This window comes from Neoarius graeffei, chromosome 2 (genome assembly GCF_027579695.1).
Source record: "Neoarius graeffei isolate fNeoGra1 chromosome 2, fNeoGra1.pri, whole genome shotgun sequence".
Taxonomy (NCBI): Eukaryota; Metazoa; Chordata; class Actinopteri; order Siluriformes; family Ariidae; genus Neoarius; species Neoarius graeffei.
This window is the reverse complement of record NC_083570.1, coordinates 15,241,050-15,260,181: the sequence shown is the minus strand read 5'-3', so window position 1 is coordinate 15,260,181 and position 19,132 is coordinate 15,241,050. Positions and strand designations below refer to the sequence as shown.

General features: G+C 42.1%; 1 protein-coding gene across 7 annotated transcripts in view; it reads left to right on the top strand.

Annotated features, from left to right (window-relative positions):
- Positions 1 to 2,805: 2,805 nt before the first annotated feature.
- scara5 (scavenger receptor class A, member 5 (putative)) overlaps positions 2,806 to 19,132 on the top strand; it is a 118,051-nt gene continuing 101,724 nt past the window's right edge. The window contains exons 1-4 of one of the 7 annotated variants that reach the window (XM_060913905.1): positions 2,810 to 3,273; positions 3,693 to 3,756; positions 3,953 to 4,082; positions 9,395 to 9,513. In XM_060913905.1, coding sequence (XP_060769888.1) covers positions 9,402 to 9,513 — 112 coding nt within the window. In that variant the 5' untranslated portion in view covers positions 2,810 to 3,273; positions 3,693 to 3,756; positions 3,953 to 4,082; positions 9,395 to 9,401. The other 6 variants (XM_060913907.1, XM_060913906.1, XM_060913909.1 and 3 more) reach the window with 6 other exon arrangements.

The window sequence follows — 19,132 nt, the reverse complement described above, 5'->3', positions numbered from 1 at the left end:
CTGAAAGATTATTAGCTGGCTACAAAAAGTGTTTACAAGCTGTGATGCTTGTCAGAGGGGGTGTTACTAGGTACTAACCATGCAGGGTGCCCAAACTTTTGCTTCGGGCCCTTTTCCTTTTTTATCATTTTGAAAATGTAAAAGATGAAAATAAAAAATTGTTTTTGCTTAAAATATAAAGGGAATGAGTCATCTTTAACTTTATGCGTTTTGGAGATCATTTCATCTTCAACTTGCTTAACTGTTCATAGTAACAGCAATTTTGACCAGGGGTGCCCAAACTTTTGCATACGACTGTACATGTATATATGACATTTCATTTCAAACAAAGTACAAATTGACAAACAGTTGCAATTTTAATGTTTCACCTGAAAATAGTGTCTGATTAAATGCAGACAGTGTCCATTACAAAGAACAGGACAAAACTTAAATAAAATTGCTTCAGCAGTTTTTACACTTCAGGATTCTATATAATACTTTTTTTGATTGATTGATTGATTGATTGATTGATTGATTGATTGATTGATTGATTCCAAATAGTAAAGAAGATATAAAAAAGACAAAACAAAAAATAAAAAATGCATTAATCAAAACATCGTCATAAACGAACAGAATAGCGTAGCCACAAGGCAGTAACATAATAACGTTCAGAAAGGATTAGGAAGAAGTAAATAACTTATTAAATCCTAACCCTCTATACCACCGCTAATCAAATGTCACCTTCCACCATAATAAACTAGATATACAAAAGAAAACAAAAGCAACAACAAAAAAGAAAACATGCCAACATACCAAGACATAATATCATTCATGAATACTTATTCATTCATTTCCTTCCTTACCTACAACCCCGATTCCAAAAAAGTTGGGACAAAGTACAAATTGTAAATAAAAACGGAATGCAATAATTTACAAATCTCAAAAACTGATATTGTATTCACAATAGAACATAGACAACATATCAAATGTCGAAAGTGAGACATTTTGAAATTTTATGCCAAATACTGGCTCATTTGAAATTTCATGACAGCAACACATCTCAAAAAAGTTGGGACGAGGCAATAAGAGGCTGGAAAAGTTAAAGGTACAAAAATGGAACAGCTGGAGGACCAAATTGCAACTCATTAGGTCAATTGGCAATAGGTCATTAACATGACTGGGTATAAAAAAAAAGCATCTTGGAGTGGCAGCGGCTCTCAGAAGTAAATATGGGAAGAGGATCACCAATCCCCCTAATTCTGCGCCGACAAATAGTGGCGCAATATCAGAAAGGAGTTTATTGCAAAGAGTTTGAACATATCATCATCTACAGTGCATAAGATCATCAAAAGATTCAGAGAATCTGGAAGAATCTCTGTGCGTAAGGGTCAAGGCCGGAAAACCATACTGGGTGCCCGTGATCTTCAGGCCCTTAGACAGCACTGCATCACATACAGGCATGCTTCTGTATTGGAAATCACAAAATGGGCTCAGGAATATTTCCAGAGAACATTATCTGTGAACACAATTCACCGTGCCATCCACCGTTGCAAGCTAAAACTCTATAGTTCAAAGAAGAAGCCGTATCTAAACATGATCCAGAAGTGCAGACGTCTTCTCTGGGCCAAGGCTCATTTAAAATGGACTGTGGCAAAGTGGAAACTGTTCTGTGGTCAGACAAATCAAAATTTTAAGTTCTTTATGGAAATCAGGGGCGCCGTGTCATTCGGACTAAAGAGGAGAAGGACGACTCAAGTTGTTATCAGCGCTCAGTTCAGAAGCCTGCATCTCTGATGGTATGGTGTTGCATTAGTGCGTGTGGCATGGGCAGCTTACACATCTGGAAAGACACCATCAATGCTGAAAGGTATATCCAGGTTCTAGAGCAACATATGCTCCCATCCAGACAACGTCTCTTTCAGGGAAGACCTTGCATTTTCCAACATGACAATGCCAAACCACATACTGCATCAATTACAGCATCATGGCTGTGTAGAAGAAGGGTCCGGGTACTGAACTGGCCAGCCTGCAGTCCAGATCTTTCACCCATAGAAAACATTTGGCGCATCATAAAACGGAAGATACGACAAAAAAGACCTAAGACAGTTGAGCAACTAGAATCCTACATTAGACAAGAATGGGTTAACATTCCTATCCCTAAACTTGAGCAACTTGTCTCCTCAGTCCCCAGACATTTACAGACTGTTGTAAAGAGAAAAGGGGATGTCTCACAGTGGTAAACATGACCTTGTCCCAACTTTTTTGAGATGTGTTGTTGTCATGAAATTTAAAATCACCTAATTTTTCTCTTTAAATGATACATTTTCTCAGTTTAAACATTTGATAAGTCATCTATGTTCTATTCTGAATAAAATATGGAATTTTGAAACTATTCTGTTTTTATTTACAATTTGTACTTTGTCCCAACTTTTTTGGAATCAGGGTTGTACTTAATGGCTCCCCTGGTGTTGGTTGATTATTATATTGTTCACATTGTTGTCTGTATTTATATGATATCCTGTGTGTCTATGAGATGTTTTGTTGATCTTCCCTGTTGTTGTTTATCACCAAGGTCCTAACATTATCTTGTGTTATTACACTCACTACACAGTATATTATCAATCAGATATTTGAGACCAGTTTATTGACACAAACCCACTGATGCAGTAACACACACAGACTCAAGGGGGCGTAAATGAGATGTTTGAATAGAGAGATGGGATGATTCTAATGGATGGACATCAAAAGTAAACGGGCAGCAAAAGTGAACAAACTGTGGGAGAAAAGTGTGCACCTGGTCACGTGACTCCACCGGGAGCGCGCTGGCTGGTGATGGAGAAAAGGGACACGTGCGCGTTCACAGAGTCTGTAATTCCATTCACCTGTTGCAGAGAACCTGCACTGTTTCTGTGTGTGGTGCTGTTTGGAAATAATGCACTGTACGCTCATGTCAGGCTTTTATTTGCTTAACAATTGTTATTTTATAGCCAACAAGGGAGTTAAATCTCTCCATGAAAAAGAAGCAAATGAAGGTGAAGAACCAGCTGATGGATGAATGCAGTAAAGAGGAAGCACTTCATGGTGCAGGAGAACACAAGAGCAGCAGTGTGATCACATGCAGAGGTTTAGAGGCGGACTGTTCAGTGTCCATCAGGAGGGAGAGAGACAGAGAGAGAGAGAGCTGGGTGAACAGAAAACTCTCACACACGAGCAGGAGTTGGAGAAGAATTCCTGTTTGGTTCTGTGCAGATGTGAGGATGATGAGATTCTGAGAGTGGAGAATCTTTTATTAAGGTGGGTGATGATTATTTTTTTTCCCCTGTGTATTATGATCTCTGTACAGCTGATCACCTGATAATGATCAAGTGCAGGAATCTTTTTTATGGAAATCACAATACACCATTAACCATCAAAATTATCATTTCATTCTTACAAATATTACTCTGACTGATCACGTGATTTAAATGGGTTTAAACCAAAACTCGGATCATAAATATCTTGGATTAAATGTGTTCTTGGTGGAAACTTAAGGAATAAAAGAGTAACGAATAACCAAAATATTAATCTGTTCAGTGCAACTTTTTGATCTCGTCCACTGAACTGTTTTTTGTTTTGTGTGTCACTTTTTCCCTATTAATCCATGAATTACACAACCAACCAACACTTCCTGCATGTGTGTCTCGCTCATCTGCCTTGAACCAAACATCCTCCAGGACCTTGTGTCACCCTGCCGCATCTTACACATCTTCAAGTGTGTCTGGAGATAACACACACCAGGTCTGAAAGATATCTTTAAGGATGACTAACATGGTCCAGATGATGAGGACTAATTAAAGCACTGCTGTCTTTAGATATGGGGGCTGAATCACACTGTCCCAGGGAGTTGAATGGTATAAGTTCATCATAAAATTAGGAACTGATTATAAATATTGATATGCAAAGTGTTCAGGGTGGACGCTCATTTTCTCTGCAGCTCCAGACGTGGAAGAATCCGATCAAGCAGAACGCACGTGGGATGCAGATTTACCGTACAACAAGGGGAAAAAAATCTCTAAAGAGATTTACAATGCATTCTCTTGGTCCTGCATTCAGCTGGAGCTGAAGTTAGTGGAGCTTTTTATTGTACACACACACACTGAGCAGACTCACACTCCTCTCAGCTGATACACATTTATACTCGTGGCTGTGGAATGTTCCAGATTCCTCCAGAGTTTTGTTCTTTTCCTCTCTCTCCTCACCTCATGTCTCTATAGTCACAGCAAGGTCATTAGTATTAGGAGTGGCATGTCTTCATCCAGATTGACGAGTGTGTTTATCTTGTGTTCTACTGGAGCCACAGTCCATCAGTCTCCAGTACACACTCGCAGTCCATCATTTAAACTTCGTTTGTCTCCAATCCATACAAATTGTGGGGAAGATAAAGCTTTTCTCCCCCCCCCCCCCCCCCCCCCCCAAAAAAAAACAGGAAACGTTACGCAACTTCTTTAATGATCTTGAACTCGGGTTCATATCAACTGCCAAACTTGAGTCTTGTTAGCGAGGGAGTGTAAGGAGATTTACTGCATGTTGAATAGAAAATACTGTGTTTCACTGTCAGTGTTCTAGTGTTGCAATCTCAGTGAGGGTTAAACTACTCAGTGTGGTGCAGTTAGAAGAAAATAATCAGTGACAGTGTGGGGAGATGTAACAGAGTTACCATTACAGCATGCCCCAAAGTGACTTATTATTCTGATATTAATTAAAGAACTATTTGTTTATGCTATAGATGTGTGTAATGACTATTTGCACAAAAATTCACATCACACATCACATTATCTCTAGCCGCTTTATCCTTCTACAGGGTCGCAGGCAAGCTGGAGCCTATCCCAGCTGACTACGGGCGAAAGGCGGGGTACACCCTGGACAAGTCGCCAGGTCATCACAGGGCTGACACATAGACACAGACAACCATTCACACTCACATTCACACCTACGGTCAATTTAGAGTCACCAGTTAACCTAACCTGCATGTCTTTGGGGGAAACCGGAGCACCCGGAGGAAACCCACGCGGACACAGGGAGAACATGCAAACTCCGCACAGAAAGGCCCTCGCCGGCCCCGGGGCTCAAACCCGGGACCTTCTTGCTGTGAGGCGACAGCGCTAACCACTACACCACCGTGCCGCCCCACAAAAATTCAGTTTTGGATTAAGTTGTAAAGGCTTTATTTATTTATTTATTTATTTATTTATTTCATCACGTTCACCCTCATCTTTTGCTTTCTGCTTGTATTGTTTTAGGCTCTTGCCTGTCTGTTTGGGTTTTATTTATTTATTTTTTCCATATTACCTTCATCTGCTTTGATGCTGGCAGTCTTGAATTAATGGATCAAACATGCTCATTAGAATATTACTATTTTAGGCCATGCCCACCCAGAACAGTTCTCCAGTTGTAGGTCTGTCTCACTGTCTTTGTTGGAATCTTTGTTTTAGTCTCTTTGGTCTATCTCCCCCTGTGTTTCTGTCTTTGTCTCCATCTGTCTGTATCTGACTCTCTCCATCTGTCTGTCTGTATCTCTGACTCTGTCTTTGTCTCCATCTGTATGTATCTCTGACTCTCTGTGTCTGTCTGTATCTCTGACTCTTTCCATCTGTCTCCATCTGCATCTCTGACTCTCTGTCTTTGTCTCCGTCTGCCTGCATCTCTGACTCTGTCTTTGTCTCCGTCTGTCTGCATCTCTCCGTCTGTCTGTATCTCTGACTCTGTCTTTGTCTCCATCTGCCTGTATCTCTGACTCTCTCTGTCTGTCTGTATCTCTGACTCTGTCTGTCTTTGTCTGTGTCTATATTTCTCTCTCTCTCTCTCCCACCACTGTCTGTCTGTCTCCATCTGTCTGTATGTTTGTGTGTGTTTCAATATAGTATGTACCTGGATTAACAGACATTGTTAAATGATGAACAGGAAATGAGGATTAACGTGTTCATCAGCGAAGGAGACAGAGAACTTGTCTAAAAACATTGGACAGGAGGTTTGCACTTTCACAGGGTCTTTGTGGTTCCGACAGCGTTTTACACTCATCCCAGTTCCCTAGCTCTGTGTGTGTGTGTGTGTGTGTTAGCAGCTCAGCCTGCCAGCAGACTCCTAAATGTCAGCACACACATGCAGTGTTTAATGAAAACTCCAGTGATGAAGCCGTTTTTAATGACTTTGATAAACAGTGCTCTCGCAGCTTGTCCCTTGTTGTCTGTAGGTCAGGCGTGACTTTCTGAAAAAAATATATATATATACGAGTCAAATAAATCTTGAATCACATTGATGTCATCGTTTCCCCTCATTTTATAAACCTCAGCATCATCACATGCTAATGTAACGCATCTCATGCTGTTTTTAGCGAATTAAAGACAAAGTTCATCCTACAGTTACTCAACAGGAACAGTCCAAACTTTTATACATGTGCCCTGCATGTGAACAAGCATTTATGAAACTCAAACACAGTCAGCTCCACAATTATTGGCACCCTTGGTAGAGATGAGTTTTAAAAGAAGTGACGGATGTTTTTAGGGTTAATTACGAGAGTTATTCTAATCATAAAATATGAGAAATTTATCTAAACTTGAACTGAAAATTTATAATCATTTATCAAGTAAGGAGTAAACTACAGTGTCCTGGTGTTCTAGGAAAAGAATCAATGATAGAGTGGTGTAATGAAGGGGAGTCACTGTTACCACGCCAAATTTGTTTAGTTTCCTTTAACAGCATGTCCCAAAGTGTTTTATTCCTCTTCTACCACAGCAAGATTCCAATCATTGCAATTTTTAAAATTATTATTATCATCATCATCATCAATTTATTGTGTCAAGTATCCATGAAACAAGTTTGTTCCTTATAGCAGACTGGCTTCTATCCATCCTTCCATCCATCCATCTGTCCATTCCATCATTTCTTTATTTCCATCCATCCTTTCTATCATTTTTATTCCCATTCATCTATCCATACATCTAGCCATCCATTCCATGATTTGTTTATTTCCTTCCATCTATCCATCCATCCATGCCATCATATTTTATTCCCATCCATCTATTTGCCTGTCCATCCATTCCATTATCTATCTATCTATCTATCTATCTATCTATCTATCTATCTATCTATCTATCTATCTATCTATCTATCTATCTATCTATCTATCTATTCCATCATTTCTTTATTCCCATCTGTCTATCCATCAGCCATCTATCAGTCCGTCAATTCCATCATTTCTTTATTCCCATCCATCTAGCTGTCCATTCCACCGTTTCTTTATTCTTGTCCATCCATTCCATCATTTCTTTATTCCTATCCATCTGAAAGGAGTTTCCTAGCAGAGTGTATATCACTGTAGCTGAATAATGTAACGTGCATTTAAACGCAGCACAAATCATGATGTCCAAATGAGACGTGTGGTCATATGGACTAATATAACATGGAAATTTTGATTTTTATAATAATTTAATTAAATAATCCATTTAGTCCGTGCTCAGCCTACAAACTTGGAATTCAAAACAAACACTTCAAGGAAAAATTTTGGTGAGGTCACTCGGATGACGGCGCCAATAAAAAAGGAAAGCCACACACAGTCTTCTCTGTACACACCCTGGATCACGCTGACAGATGCTTGTTTTACTGGACTGTTTAAAGCCAGCTTGGAGCATTCTGCCTGTCATTCGTCATGTTGTTTTTAAAGCCAAGGCGTATGATTCATGTCCAGAAACTCAATCCAAGGCACCTGTAGACGAGGTAATGGGGAAAATGTAGGATGCATTTAGCATATAGCATCACTTTGCAGTGTGTGTTTCTCATTTATGAAAGGACACAATGCCGCACATTCATGAGTGTGATTGTAATTACGCAGGGAACGTTGTGTGGTTATGTGATTTGACCCTAGAGTCACATTGAATGCAAATGGATTTATGGGTTTGGGTTTCTTTTAATAATGTATATTTTTGTAATAATAAGTTTTATCGATATCGGATGGTGAGACCACAATTGTTACCATAATTCCCCTTGTAGTCAACACTGGGCCCAAGTAGAATGTTGCTCAAAGCTACAATTGGTTCACTAATGACTGTCAGCTGTGGTTCTAGTAAATGGTTCCATAGATACAGTTGGTCAAAATAAGAATACTCACAAATTAAACCCATTGTGGGAAGGGGGGGATATTTTATATTTTGTTTGCCATACCAATTTAAAGGGTCCCTGTTTTTCATACATTTTCTCTTTTTTTTGGTATCTTAGAAAGGTTAAATTGATGCATGAGGATGTGTAGCTAGATGAGTCATTTAGAGAATTAGAAAAATGTTTCCTTAATGAGAAAATGTCTCTGGGTGAGACAGTGATTCAAAATGGACCCAATGATGGTCCAAAATGGGTAACGTATTGGCCGGGAATGGGTCAGATGGTGGTTCAGAATGAGTGAGATGGTTCTACCTGGGTCATGTTTCCAGACTGTGATAATTGTCCTAAATGGGTAAAGTTGGTTCACAGTGGCAACGATGGTGGGTAGGAATGGGCAAGATGGGTCATGGGTCTAAATGGGTCTAAACATGGTGGTTTGGAAAATGGTGAGATTGTGTATTGGAAAGGGTAATACAGTATGTTGGTTTGGTCTGGGTCAGATTGTTCTAAATGGGTAGTGTTTTGGTGCAGAATTTTGTCAGATAATTCTACATGGGTAACATTTGGTTTGGAATTGTGGATGGTGATCTGGAATGAGTAAGATGGTTTTAAATGGGTAATGCATTTGGTTCAGAATGGGTCGGATGGTGCTTTGGCGTGGATACTGTGTTGGCTCAGAATGGGTCAGGCATTTCTAAATGAGTAACTGTGGTTCAGAATAGATGAGAAGGTAGTTCAAAATGTTTAAGTTGGTCTAATGATGATGGTTCTGAATGGTTTTTGAATAGGTGAGATGGTATGAAAGAAGTAGAAGACAGCCTTTATTTGTCACACCTACATTATAGCTCCTCTCTGTGCCTATTCCAGCTTGTTGGATAGTTTGGGTCAGCCATGAGGCCTTGTTCAATGGCACAACAGTGGCAGCTTTCTGGTACTTGGGCTCAAAACCCTGACCTTCTGATTGGCACTTTACCCACTGAACCACCACTGCTCTTGAGGGTAGATTTGGAAAGGAGCCAAACCTAGAATCTTCTGAATTGTAGTTGGACCTGTTATTCATTGCACTAGTGACCCACCAGTTTCTGAATGGACATACTATACATGAGGGAGAGAATTGGTTCAACCCTGTTCATGTTGAAGGTATAAATATTTAAAATAACTATCCTAAGTGGTAAGAGTGTGGTCCTCAGTGACCTGATTTTTAAAAAATGATTCGGTGAGGATGGTTCTGATCGTTCTGGCTCAGCACTTGATGGCGGTTCTGAATGTCTCTGTCCTGCTTTAGGTCCTGAATGGAGAACAAGGCCATGTACCTGAGCACATACGAGGAGCAAGACAATGGCTCATTTTATGAGGAGGGCTACGATGGACGGAACCTGTCCAAACTCAACCTCTGTGAAGAAGGTAAGTTCAAATAATATGGAAAGGAGGAGAAAATCAGGCTGTTAGTCTCCTGGGGTTTGCCATCAAAAATATTGGAACAAGGTCAGATGAAAGCTGCCTTGTGATTGATGCTTTGGTGAAACCATTATATCCTGGGTATAAGAATAAAAGCTGATCTTTTGTGTGGAACACTTGGCTGCCTAGTCTTGGGAAAGCAAACCTTCACTTTAGTGTCACCATTCTAAAAGATATGTGGCTAATAATTTAGTCTAACAGTGATCACATGACAGCTGGTCTCAGAGCAGAGAGAATGAGGAAGCATACTGGGTAATAAAACAACCTTGAGAGTGGCGTGTTGACAGCAGAACAGCTGGGTGTGTCATGGTGAGCTGTGTGAGTTTTAAACCTCAGTGAGCTGCAGTGGGATCCAGTGAGTGTTTTGACATCTGCTAGTTGAGGAATGAGGAACAAAGTGCAGATCAACTGTCGGAGAAACCAAGTCAAGCTGTGAACAAAAACACGCAGGTGAGAGAATTAATAGGCTCCATCCAGGCTTTCAGCTATGCTCATGTTAAGGATGAGTTACAGTGGATTTACACTCACCAGCCACTTTAATAGGAACTTGTTCTTGATTCTAAGATTCCTGTTCTTGGCTGCAGGAGTGGAACCCAATGTGTTCTGCTGTTGCATGCTGAGATGCTTTTCTGCTCACCATGGTTGTAAAGAGTGATTTATATGAGTCAGTATATCCTTCCTGGGGGGGAAGCTCGAACCATGAATCTGTCCATTTTCCTCTGACCTCTCTTATCAACAAGGTGTTTGTTTCCACCCACAGAACTGTCCCTCTCTCTGTCTCTCTCAATGTTTTTTGTTTTTCACACCATTCTGTGTAGAGACGTGTGTGTGTGTGTGTGTGTGTGTGTGTGTGTGTGTGTGTGTGTGTGTGTGTGTGTGTGTGTGTGAAAACCCCAGGAGATCAGCCGTTTCTGAAATACTCAACTCAAACCAGTCACCCATGCCACAGTGAAAGTCTCACTTCACTGTGAGATCACAATTTTTCCCTGTTCTGATGTCTGAACGTCGTGAACATTAACCGAAGCTCTTGATTTGGATCTGCATGATTTGATGCATCGTGCTGCTCTTGAGGGATCGTCTGATTAGAGAACGTCATCAAACAAAGCAGCAGGTGGATGGATGGGTGTTCCTAATGAAGTGTCCGGTGAATGTATTTGAAAAGTTATCCATGGCATCTGAGAAAAGCTTATTTATTACAATATCCAGGCTATACAGTGCCAGTCAAATGTTTGTACACCCCATTCTACTCATTTATAGGATTTTTTTCTGTATTGTGACTATTTTCTACATTGCAGAACAATACTGAAGACAACAAAACTATGATGGATAGATTCTTCAAAGTAGCATCGTCTTAACCAGCTTCATGAGGTAGTCACCTGGAATGCTTTTCAATTAACAGGTGTGCCTCGTCAAAAGTTAATTAGTGGACGAGTTTCTTGCCTTCTTAATGCATTTGAGCTCATAATAAAAATACAGTAAATAGTCCTATTCCACAACTGTAGTGATCCATATTATGTCAAGAACTGCTCAACTAAGTAAAGAGAAAGTAATGACGGATGTCGTTTAAGACATGTAGCATCTTTTAGAGGGTGTGTCCAAACTTTTGACTGGTACTGCTTAAAACAGCAGTTCCTAATAAAGTGGTGAGTGTAGTGTAGAATTTCTGTACTGCACGTGTTTATATTCTGATGCATTTAATACTTCTAAAATCTTAAATGTGTACTGACTTTAGGCACCCTTATAAGGTTGCATGTAGAGATGAGGGATTGTGCATGTGTGTTGATATTTAATTTAAAGTACACATGACGAAGGGTATGGCGGTTTTATATTAAAAATAACTTCAAGCTAGTATAACTGTATCTCTGATAGTGTGCAAGATACATCCTCTAGATGCACTGGGACGCATCATCAGTGATGTAACCTGGGGTCACTGGGTGTTTCGGGTCTTTCAACATCAGACACCATCGCCCAGGTGACCCAGCTGAGGTTGATCAGATCCCAGCAGCAACCGCCCATGGATCAGCCCTCTTTATCCACAGCCACCTTGTGGCCGCCTCTGCAGCTTCGCATACGGATCGGATGGCCCTCTTCTTAGCCACTCCTGCTAGGCCCAGTTGGTTGAGGACTTTGCAGAGTGAGCGCCCTGCAAATCCTCTACAGCCCACCTCTGTTGGCTCGTAATGAGTCTTCCAGCCCCCTTCCCAGCACTTCTTCACCAGCTCCTGGTACTTTGTGCGTTTCCTTTCATTTGCCTCTTCCATCCGTTCTTCCCAGGGCACTGTGAGTTCAAGCACAATCAGCTGTTTATTTTACTCCAAAAGCATGCCGTAAATTTGTTATTTCTTACATATGCAGTCATAGAACAAATTAGTATTCTCCTCATTCTTGGATTTGTGCACTTCCCAATTTTCTGTCCTGCTGTAATAAAACTGCTGTTATTTCTGTTCAGATGCTTAAAAAAAAAACCATTTTACGACATTTAGAAATCGTGCCATCTTCCATCACTTTGTTCCTAAATGCCCCGCAGAGCATAAAGGTGGTGGAAACATGACTCAAAGACGTACAAATTATCCGAACGAGACGCCTAATAAACCGATGAGGAAGTGAGACCACAGAGAAGCGAGTCTTGTTTTTGGAAATCTTTTCCAGGAGGTGGTAATTTTAGTCTTAAGTGTTTATGCACGTACTCTCTTTGAAACTAGTTTTCAAAACAGGTCCTGCTGATGCGCTGACATCATCCACAGGTCACGTGACGTTTAAATTTTAGATAAGTATGCTAAATATGGACTTCATGAGACCCCTTGAGTGACATAAACAGAATCTTGTGTTTCCAGAATATTTTTTTTGTGCACGTGTTTTGCTGAAAGTGTTGACTGTGTCCCAGGGTATAAATTTGAAGCTGCACACATGTGTAAACTCCTTTTGTCGTCTATTACCAGGAGAACAAAGCGAAAAGCTTTCAACACAACAGAGACAGACAGACGCATGCACAAATCTGCTAACAGCTTTAAACATGGCAAGAATAACACGGTGCCAAGAAAACAATCTAAGACAGATTTGTATATATTACAGGCTGAGAGGAGAAAATGTCTTTTAAAAAAAAGCTAAATAAGGATGTTATTTTAGTAGAGTGGTGGCTACAATTATCGACACCTTTTCAAATTTACCAATAAAAAAACAATTTTTCAAAGGTGAGTTTCAGTTCCAACAGTTACAGTGGGGCAAAAAAGTATTTAGTCAGCCACCAATTGTGCAAGTTCTCCCATTTAAAAAGATGAGAGAGGCCTGTAATTTTCATCATAGGTACACTTCAACTATGAGAGACAGAATGGAGGGAAAGAATCCAGGAAATCACATTGTCTGATTTTTAATGAATTAATCGGTAAATTCCTCGGTAAAATAAGTATTTGGTCACCTACAAACAAGCAAGATTTCTGGCTCTCACAGACCTGTAACTTCTTTAAGAGGCTCTTCTGTTGTCTACTCGTTACCTGTATTAATGGCACCTGTTTGAACTCGTTATCAGTATAAAAGACACCTGTCCACAACCTCAAACAGTCACACTCCAAACTCCACTATGGCCAAGACCAAAGAGCTGTCAAAGGACACCAGAAACAAAATTGTAGACCTGCACCAGGCTGGGAAGACTGAATCTGCAATAGGTAAGCAGCTTGGTGTGAAGAAATCAACTGTGGGAGCAATTATTAGAAAATGGAAGACATACAAGACCACTGATAATCTCCCTCGATCTGGGGCTCCACGCAAGATTTCACCCCATGGGGTCAAAATGATCACAAGAACGGTGAGCAAAAATCCCAGAACCACACGGGGGGACCTAGTGAATGACCTGCAGAGAGCTGGGACCAAAGTAACAAAGGCTACAATCAGTAACACACTACGCCGCCAGGGACTCAAATCCTGCAGTGCCAGACGTGTCCCCCTGCTTAAGCCAGTACATGTCCAGGCCCGTCTGAAGTTTGTTAGAGAGCATTCGGATGATCCAGAAGAGGGTTGGGAGAATGTCATATGGTCAGATGAAACCAAAATAGAATTTTTTGGTAAAAACTCAACTTGTCGTGTTTGGAGGAGAAAGAATGCTGAGTTGCATCCAAAGAACACCATACCTACTGTGAAGCATGGGGGTGGAAACATCATGCTTTGGGGCTGTTTTTCTGCAAAGGGACCAGGACGACTGATCCGTGTAAAGGAAAGAATGAATGGGGCCATGTATCGTGAGATTTTGAGTGAAAACCTCCTTCCATCCAACAATGATCCCAAACACACCGCCCGGGCAATGAAGGAGTGGCTTTGTAAGAAGCATTTCAAGGTCCTGGAGTGGCCTAGCCAGTCTCCAGATCTCAACCCTATAGAAAATCTTTGGAGGGAGTTGAAAGTCCATGTTGCCCAGCGACAGCCCCAAAACATCACTGCTCTAGAGGAGATCTGCATGGAGGAATGGGCCAAAATACCAGCAACAGTGTGTGAAAACCTTGTGAAGACTTACAGAAAACGTTTGACCTCTGTCATTGCCAACAAAGGGTATATAACAAAGTATTGAGATGAACTTTTGTTATTGACCAAATACTTATTTTCCACCATCATTTGCAAATAAATTCTTTAAAAATCAGACAATGTGATTTTCTGGATTTTTTTTTCTCATTTTGTCTCTCATAGTTGAGGTATACCTATGATGAAAATTACAGGCCTCTCTCATCTTTTTAAGTGGGAGAACTTGCACAATTGGTGACTGACTAAATACGTTTTTGCCCCACTGTATTATTGGTTAATTAATCAACCGGAAGACCCCCCCCCCCCCCTCCCGATCTTGTCATCTGATGACACAGCTCATTATCTGAGATGTAATTTTTTCATCACGATCAGCAATTTGAGGAAAACTAGGACATTATCATCGCAGGTAAGCATGGTGGAAAGATCATGAACATGTTTTTAATCCATCAAATTCACCGATATTTCATGATCTCCTCATCGAAACCTACTTTTTCATTTGACAGTCGCCATTTTGTATCTAAACGCGCATTTGAGAAGTCACATGAGGTGTTGATAATGGTGATCACTTTCACCGGTGTCCACCGTTATCGACACCCTGTGGAATTAAATGACATTTACAACTTTATGGATCGATCTTTGTTTAACATTGTTGAAGTAGATGAAATACTTTAAAAAATAAGTGCTGTGATTTATAATCTTTTTTTTCTGATTCATAACAGAATGGAATGTTTATAGAGTATTTGGAATCCGATTGCAATAAATAGAATTGGACCAGAAATAAATTCCTAGCTTATAAAAAATGACATGCTTGAAATATTCAGATTTTTCTATTCCATTCAGAATATATATATATATATATATATATATATATATATATATATATATATATATATATATATATATATAATTTTTTTTTTTTAGTTTGTTGTAAATATCTACCACATGTTACAATATCAGTAGACATTTTTATATATTTTGGTTCGAGGAATTATATGCGACCTTTGACCTGGATTTTCATGTGGTTGCAATTTCAGTTGCCTGTTGACATTTATTGGTAAATGACAAAACTAGAAATTAATACAAACGACAATGAATGATTAACAAAATGTGATCTATGAAAATACTTAAAGTGGAACACAAAGATTTTCTGACACAGGTTAAACATTATCAGTTCATTTGTTTACAAACATAGAATTACTTCATTTATGTAAGCACCAACATTGATATATTTATATAAAAGATATTTTGGACAAAATATAAGTCTATGTAAAACAAATTTTAAATAAAAACTGTTTTGTTAACATAATAAGAATCGGTATGTGGTATTCATCTCAGCTCATCATCTCTAGCCGCTTTATCCTGTTCTACAGGGTCGCAGGCAAGCTGGAGCCTATCCCAGCTGACTACGGGTGAAAGGTGGGGTACACCCTGGACAAGTCGCCAGGTCATCACAGGGCCGACACATAGACACAGACAACCATTCACACCTACGGTCAATTTAGAGTCACCAGTTAACCTAACCTGCATGTCTTTGAACTGTGGGGGAAACCGGAACACCCGGAGGAAACCCACGCGGACACGGGGAGAACATGCAAACTCCGCACAGAAAAGCCCTCGCCGGCCACAGGGCTCGAACCCGGACCTTCTTGCTGTGAGGCGACAGCGCTAACCACTACACCACCATGCTGCCTATCTCATCTGGGTGTCAATAACTATGGACAAAGGTGTTGATAATTGTGGAACAGTGTCATGTGATCTGATACACTAAGTCATCAGGAATCGACTCATTTTTTTTCCAGTGGAAGTTTGAGTAACTATTCATGCACAATTTGCATATTGAAAGTCTTTTCTACTTTTGCAACAGCCAAAAGATCATTAAGGTATCAATAATTGTAGCCGTCGCTTGACGTATTTATTTTTTTTTTAAACTTACAATGCTTTACCATGTGTACACACATTAATGGTATTAATGGTGTTTTTTAATATACATTACCTGATGCGCGCCTTATTTTTTGTGAAAGATCTTCGATTTTTTTTTCCCCTGTGGTAATGACTTTTTTTTTTTCCATGTGTGCAGCATCATATTGTCAGTAATCCCGGTGTGAAGGAGCAGACTACAAACACTCAGGACTACAACTCCCATGACACACAGCGCCCTCTGTCCCCAGCCTACTGAACTACAGCTGTCATACATTTCCTTAATAACCGCTTCCGCTATTTAAGCCGCTCATTCCTACCACTCCAGTGTGAAGTATCGTCCTGCCATTTCAGTACCACCCCCGGGGGCGTCTCAATGTGGTGTTCTATGAGGTGAGTGCGGCCGGGCAGGGGCGAGAATACATCAGAAAATTCTGTCTGCAACTGGGCGACCTCCATGAGTTGGGTCCGAGAGAGGTGGTCTCCACAGGGGACCGGAGTGGTGGGCAATGTCAATTTTACTTTTTGAACCTCCAGCCCCAGCTCCGCCTTCTCTGGAACCACTGACACCAATGCCACAGGGACCTCCTCGTTCCAAAGTTTTAACAGATTGAGGTGGTAAATCTGTAACGCCCCACCCCTGTCCGTTCGCTGCACCTCATAGTCGACGTCCCCGACTCGCTGTGTGACCTCAAAGGGTCCCTGCCACCTGGCGATCAATTTGGAGCTCGACGTGGGCAACAACATGAGTACTTTATCTCCTGGTGTGAATTCCCTAAGGTGTGTGCCCCTGTCGTACAAACGGACTTGACATTCTTGGGCCTGCCACAAATTCTCCTGGGTTCGGTGTGTGAGGGTGTGGAGTTTGGCACGCAGGTCGATAAGGTATTGAATTTCATTTTTGCTTGTTGAAGGTCCAATGCTTGTTCCAATTTTCACGCAGCACATCTAAAATGCCATGCGGCTTATGCCCATATAATAATTCGAATAGGGAGAACCCCGTGGAGGCTTGTGGGACCTCTCGCACTGCGCATAAGAGGGGCTTGAGCCATTTATCCCAGCTGCATGTGTCCTCGCTTACAAATTTTCGAATTATGTTCTTGAGGGTGCTGTTGAACCGTTCGACTAAGCCATCCATTTGTGGGTGATAAATGCTGGTGCGGATAGGCTTAATTCCCAGTAACCCATACAGTTCACGCAGTGTGCGTGACATAAACGTAGTGCCTTGATCAGTCAGAATCTCTTTGGGGATTCCGACTCAGTAGATGACGTGGAAGAGTGCTTCTGCAATGCTGCGTGCTGAGATATTGCGAAGAGGCACTGCTTCCAGATATCACGTTGCATAGTCCACCAGATCTAAAATAAAGCAATATCCTCGTGTTGACCGATCTAATGGCCCAACGAGAGCCATTCTAATTCTTTCGAACAGGGTCTCGATTAATGGCAGAGGGTGCAAAGGCGCTTTTGGAATGGCCACTGGATTTACTAACTGGCATTCGCGGCACACCATACACCACCTACGGACATTGCTGTGAATCCCTGGCCAATAGAACCGGGCCATTATTCAGGCTAGTGTCTTATCCTGCCCCAAGTGTCTGGCCATGGGATTAAAGTGAGCTGCCTGGAATATAAATTCCCGGCGGCTATTTGGGATCAAAAGCTGTGTTATTGGTTCCTTCGTCTGAGTGTCCTGCATCACTCGGTATAACCTATCCTTAATAATGGAGAAATAGGGGAAGGACAGGGTGGCATTTGGCTGGAGCGTTTGACCATCGATTACTCTCACTTCGTCAAACGCATGCCGCAGAGACTTGTCTCATGACTGCTATAACAGGAAATCCATGAGGGATTCCCGGAGAGAGGGAGGAGGAGCCTGCTGCTCTTCACTCTGACGTGGTGATGACATAGATGGCTCTGTGACAGCTGCTCCCGCCAATGCCACACCAGGACCTCCCCCCGCTAAATTATGGCAGGCCCCACTCTTCACTAAATGTGACATTAATTCCCAAAATCCCAGCCAATCAGTCCCCAAAATTATCGAGTGGGGAAGGCGAGGATTAACCACCGCCTTTACTCTGAATTTCTCCCCTCGAAATAGAATGTGGACCAACACTAAAGGATAGTTGTGAACATCCCCGTGCACACACAACACCTTCACCAATTGTGCTCTCCCCAATGCCTCGTCTTGCACCAGGCTTTGGTGGATTGTGGTCTGATTACAGCCGGAGTCCACCAAAGCCTGATACGTATCCCCTTGGTTACTCACCAGTATGCAATACGCTCCGGCCCGATCGAGGGCGGTCCCTGGTGCGTCGGGGATCCGGACCACCATGCTCACCTCCATCACCAAGCACTGATGCTGGAGGTGCCCCGGCTCCCCGCAGCACCAGCATACCGGCCCAGGATTTCCCTCTGCACCAGTGTTTCGGAGCTGACTCACCTGAGGGGGGGGGGGGGGAGACAGACACGGAAGTAGGAAACAGTAGTGCACTGTGGGTGTGGCGGGCCGGCTGGGGTGGAGCCGGCCCCCGCCTCCATGGTGGGGGAATGGGGTGAGGACGAGAAACAGAAGGGAAGAGAGGGGAGAAGAGGAGACACGCTGTCCTACCGTCAGAACAGCCGCCATATGGTCCTCTGCCAGCTCGATGGCCTGATCCAGCGACGCCGGGGAGGAGGCATGCTGCGCGCTGTTCCACCAGCCAACCCCATGCCTCTGCTGCCTGCTCAAAAAGAGCGAGGAAGGCTTCAGGGTCATCGTGCGGACCCATCTTCATTAGGGTGAGGTGGGGAGGGTCCGCAGCGGTGGTGATGGTGGACCCCCGCCGATGCAAGCAGGTGCTGGAACGCCTGGCGATCTTCCTGCTGTGCCAGCACCAGGTCTTCGAACTGTTGTTCTTGCTCCTTCTGGAGGGCGACCAGTGCCTGGTGCTGGCTCTGTTGGGCCGAGGCGAGGGCATGGACCAGGTCCTTGAAGGGGGAGGACTCCATGGGGCTGTCTCTTTCTGCGCTCCGTCCCGGGTTTCAGCATCACTGTAGAACTAGAGCAGGTGGGTGGAGCACCGAAGCACAGCAGACCAGAACTGAGTTCTCAGAAACTCTTTTATTTTTAAAGTTATATGTGGCTTTTCAGCCCATTCAC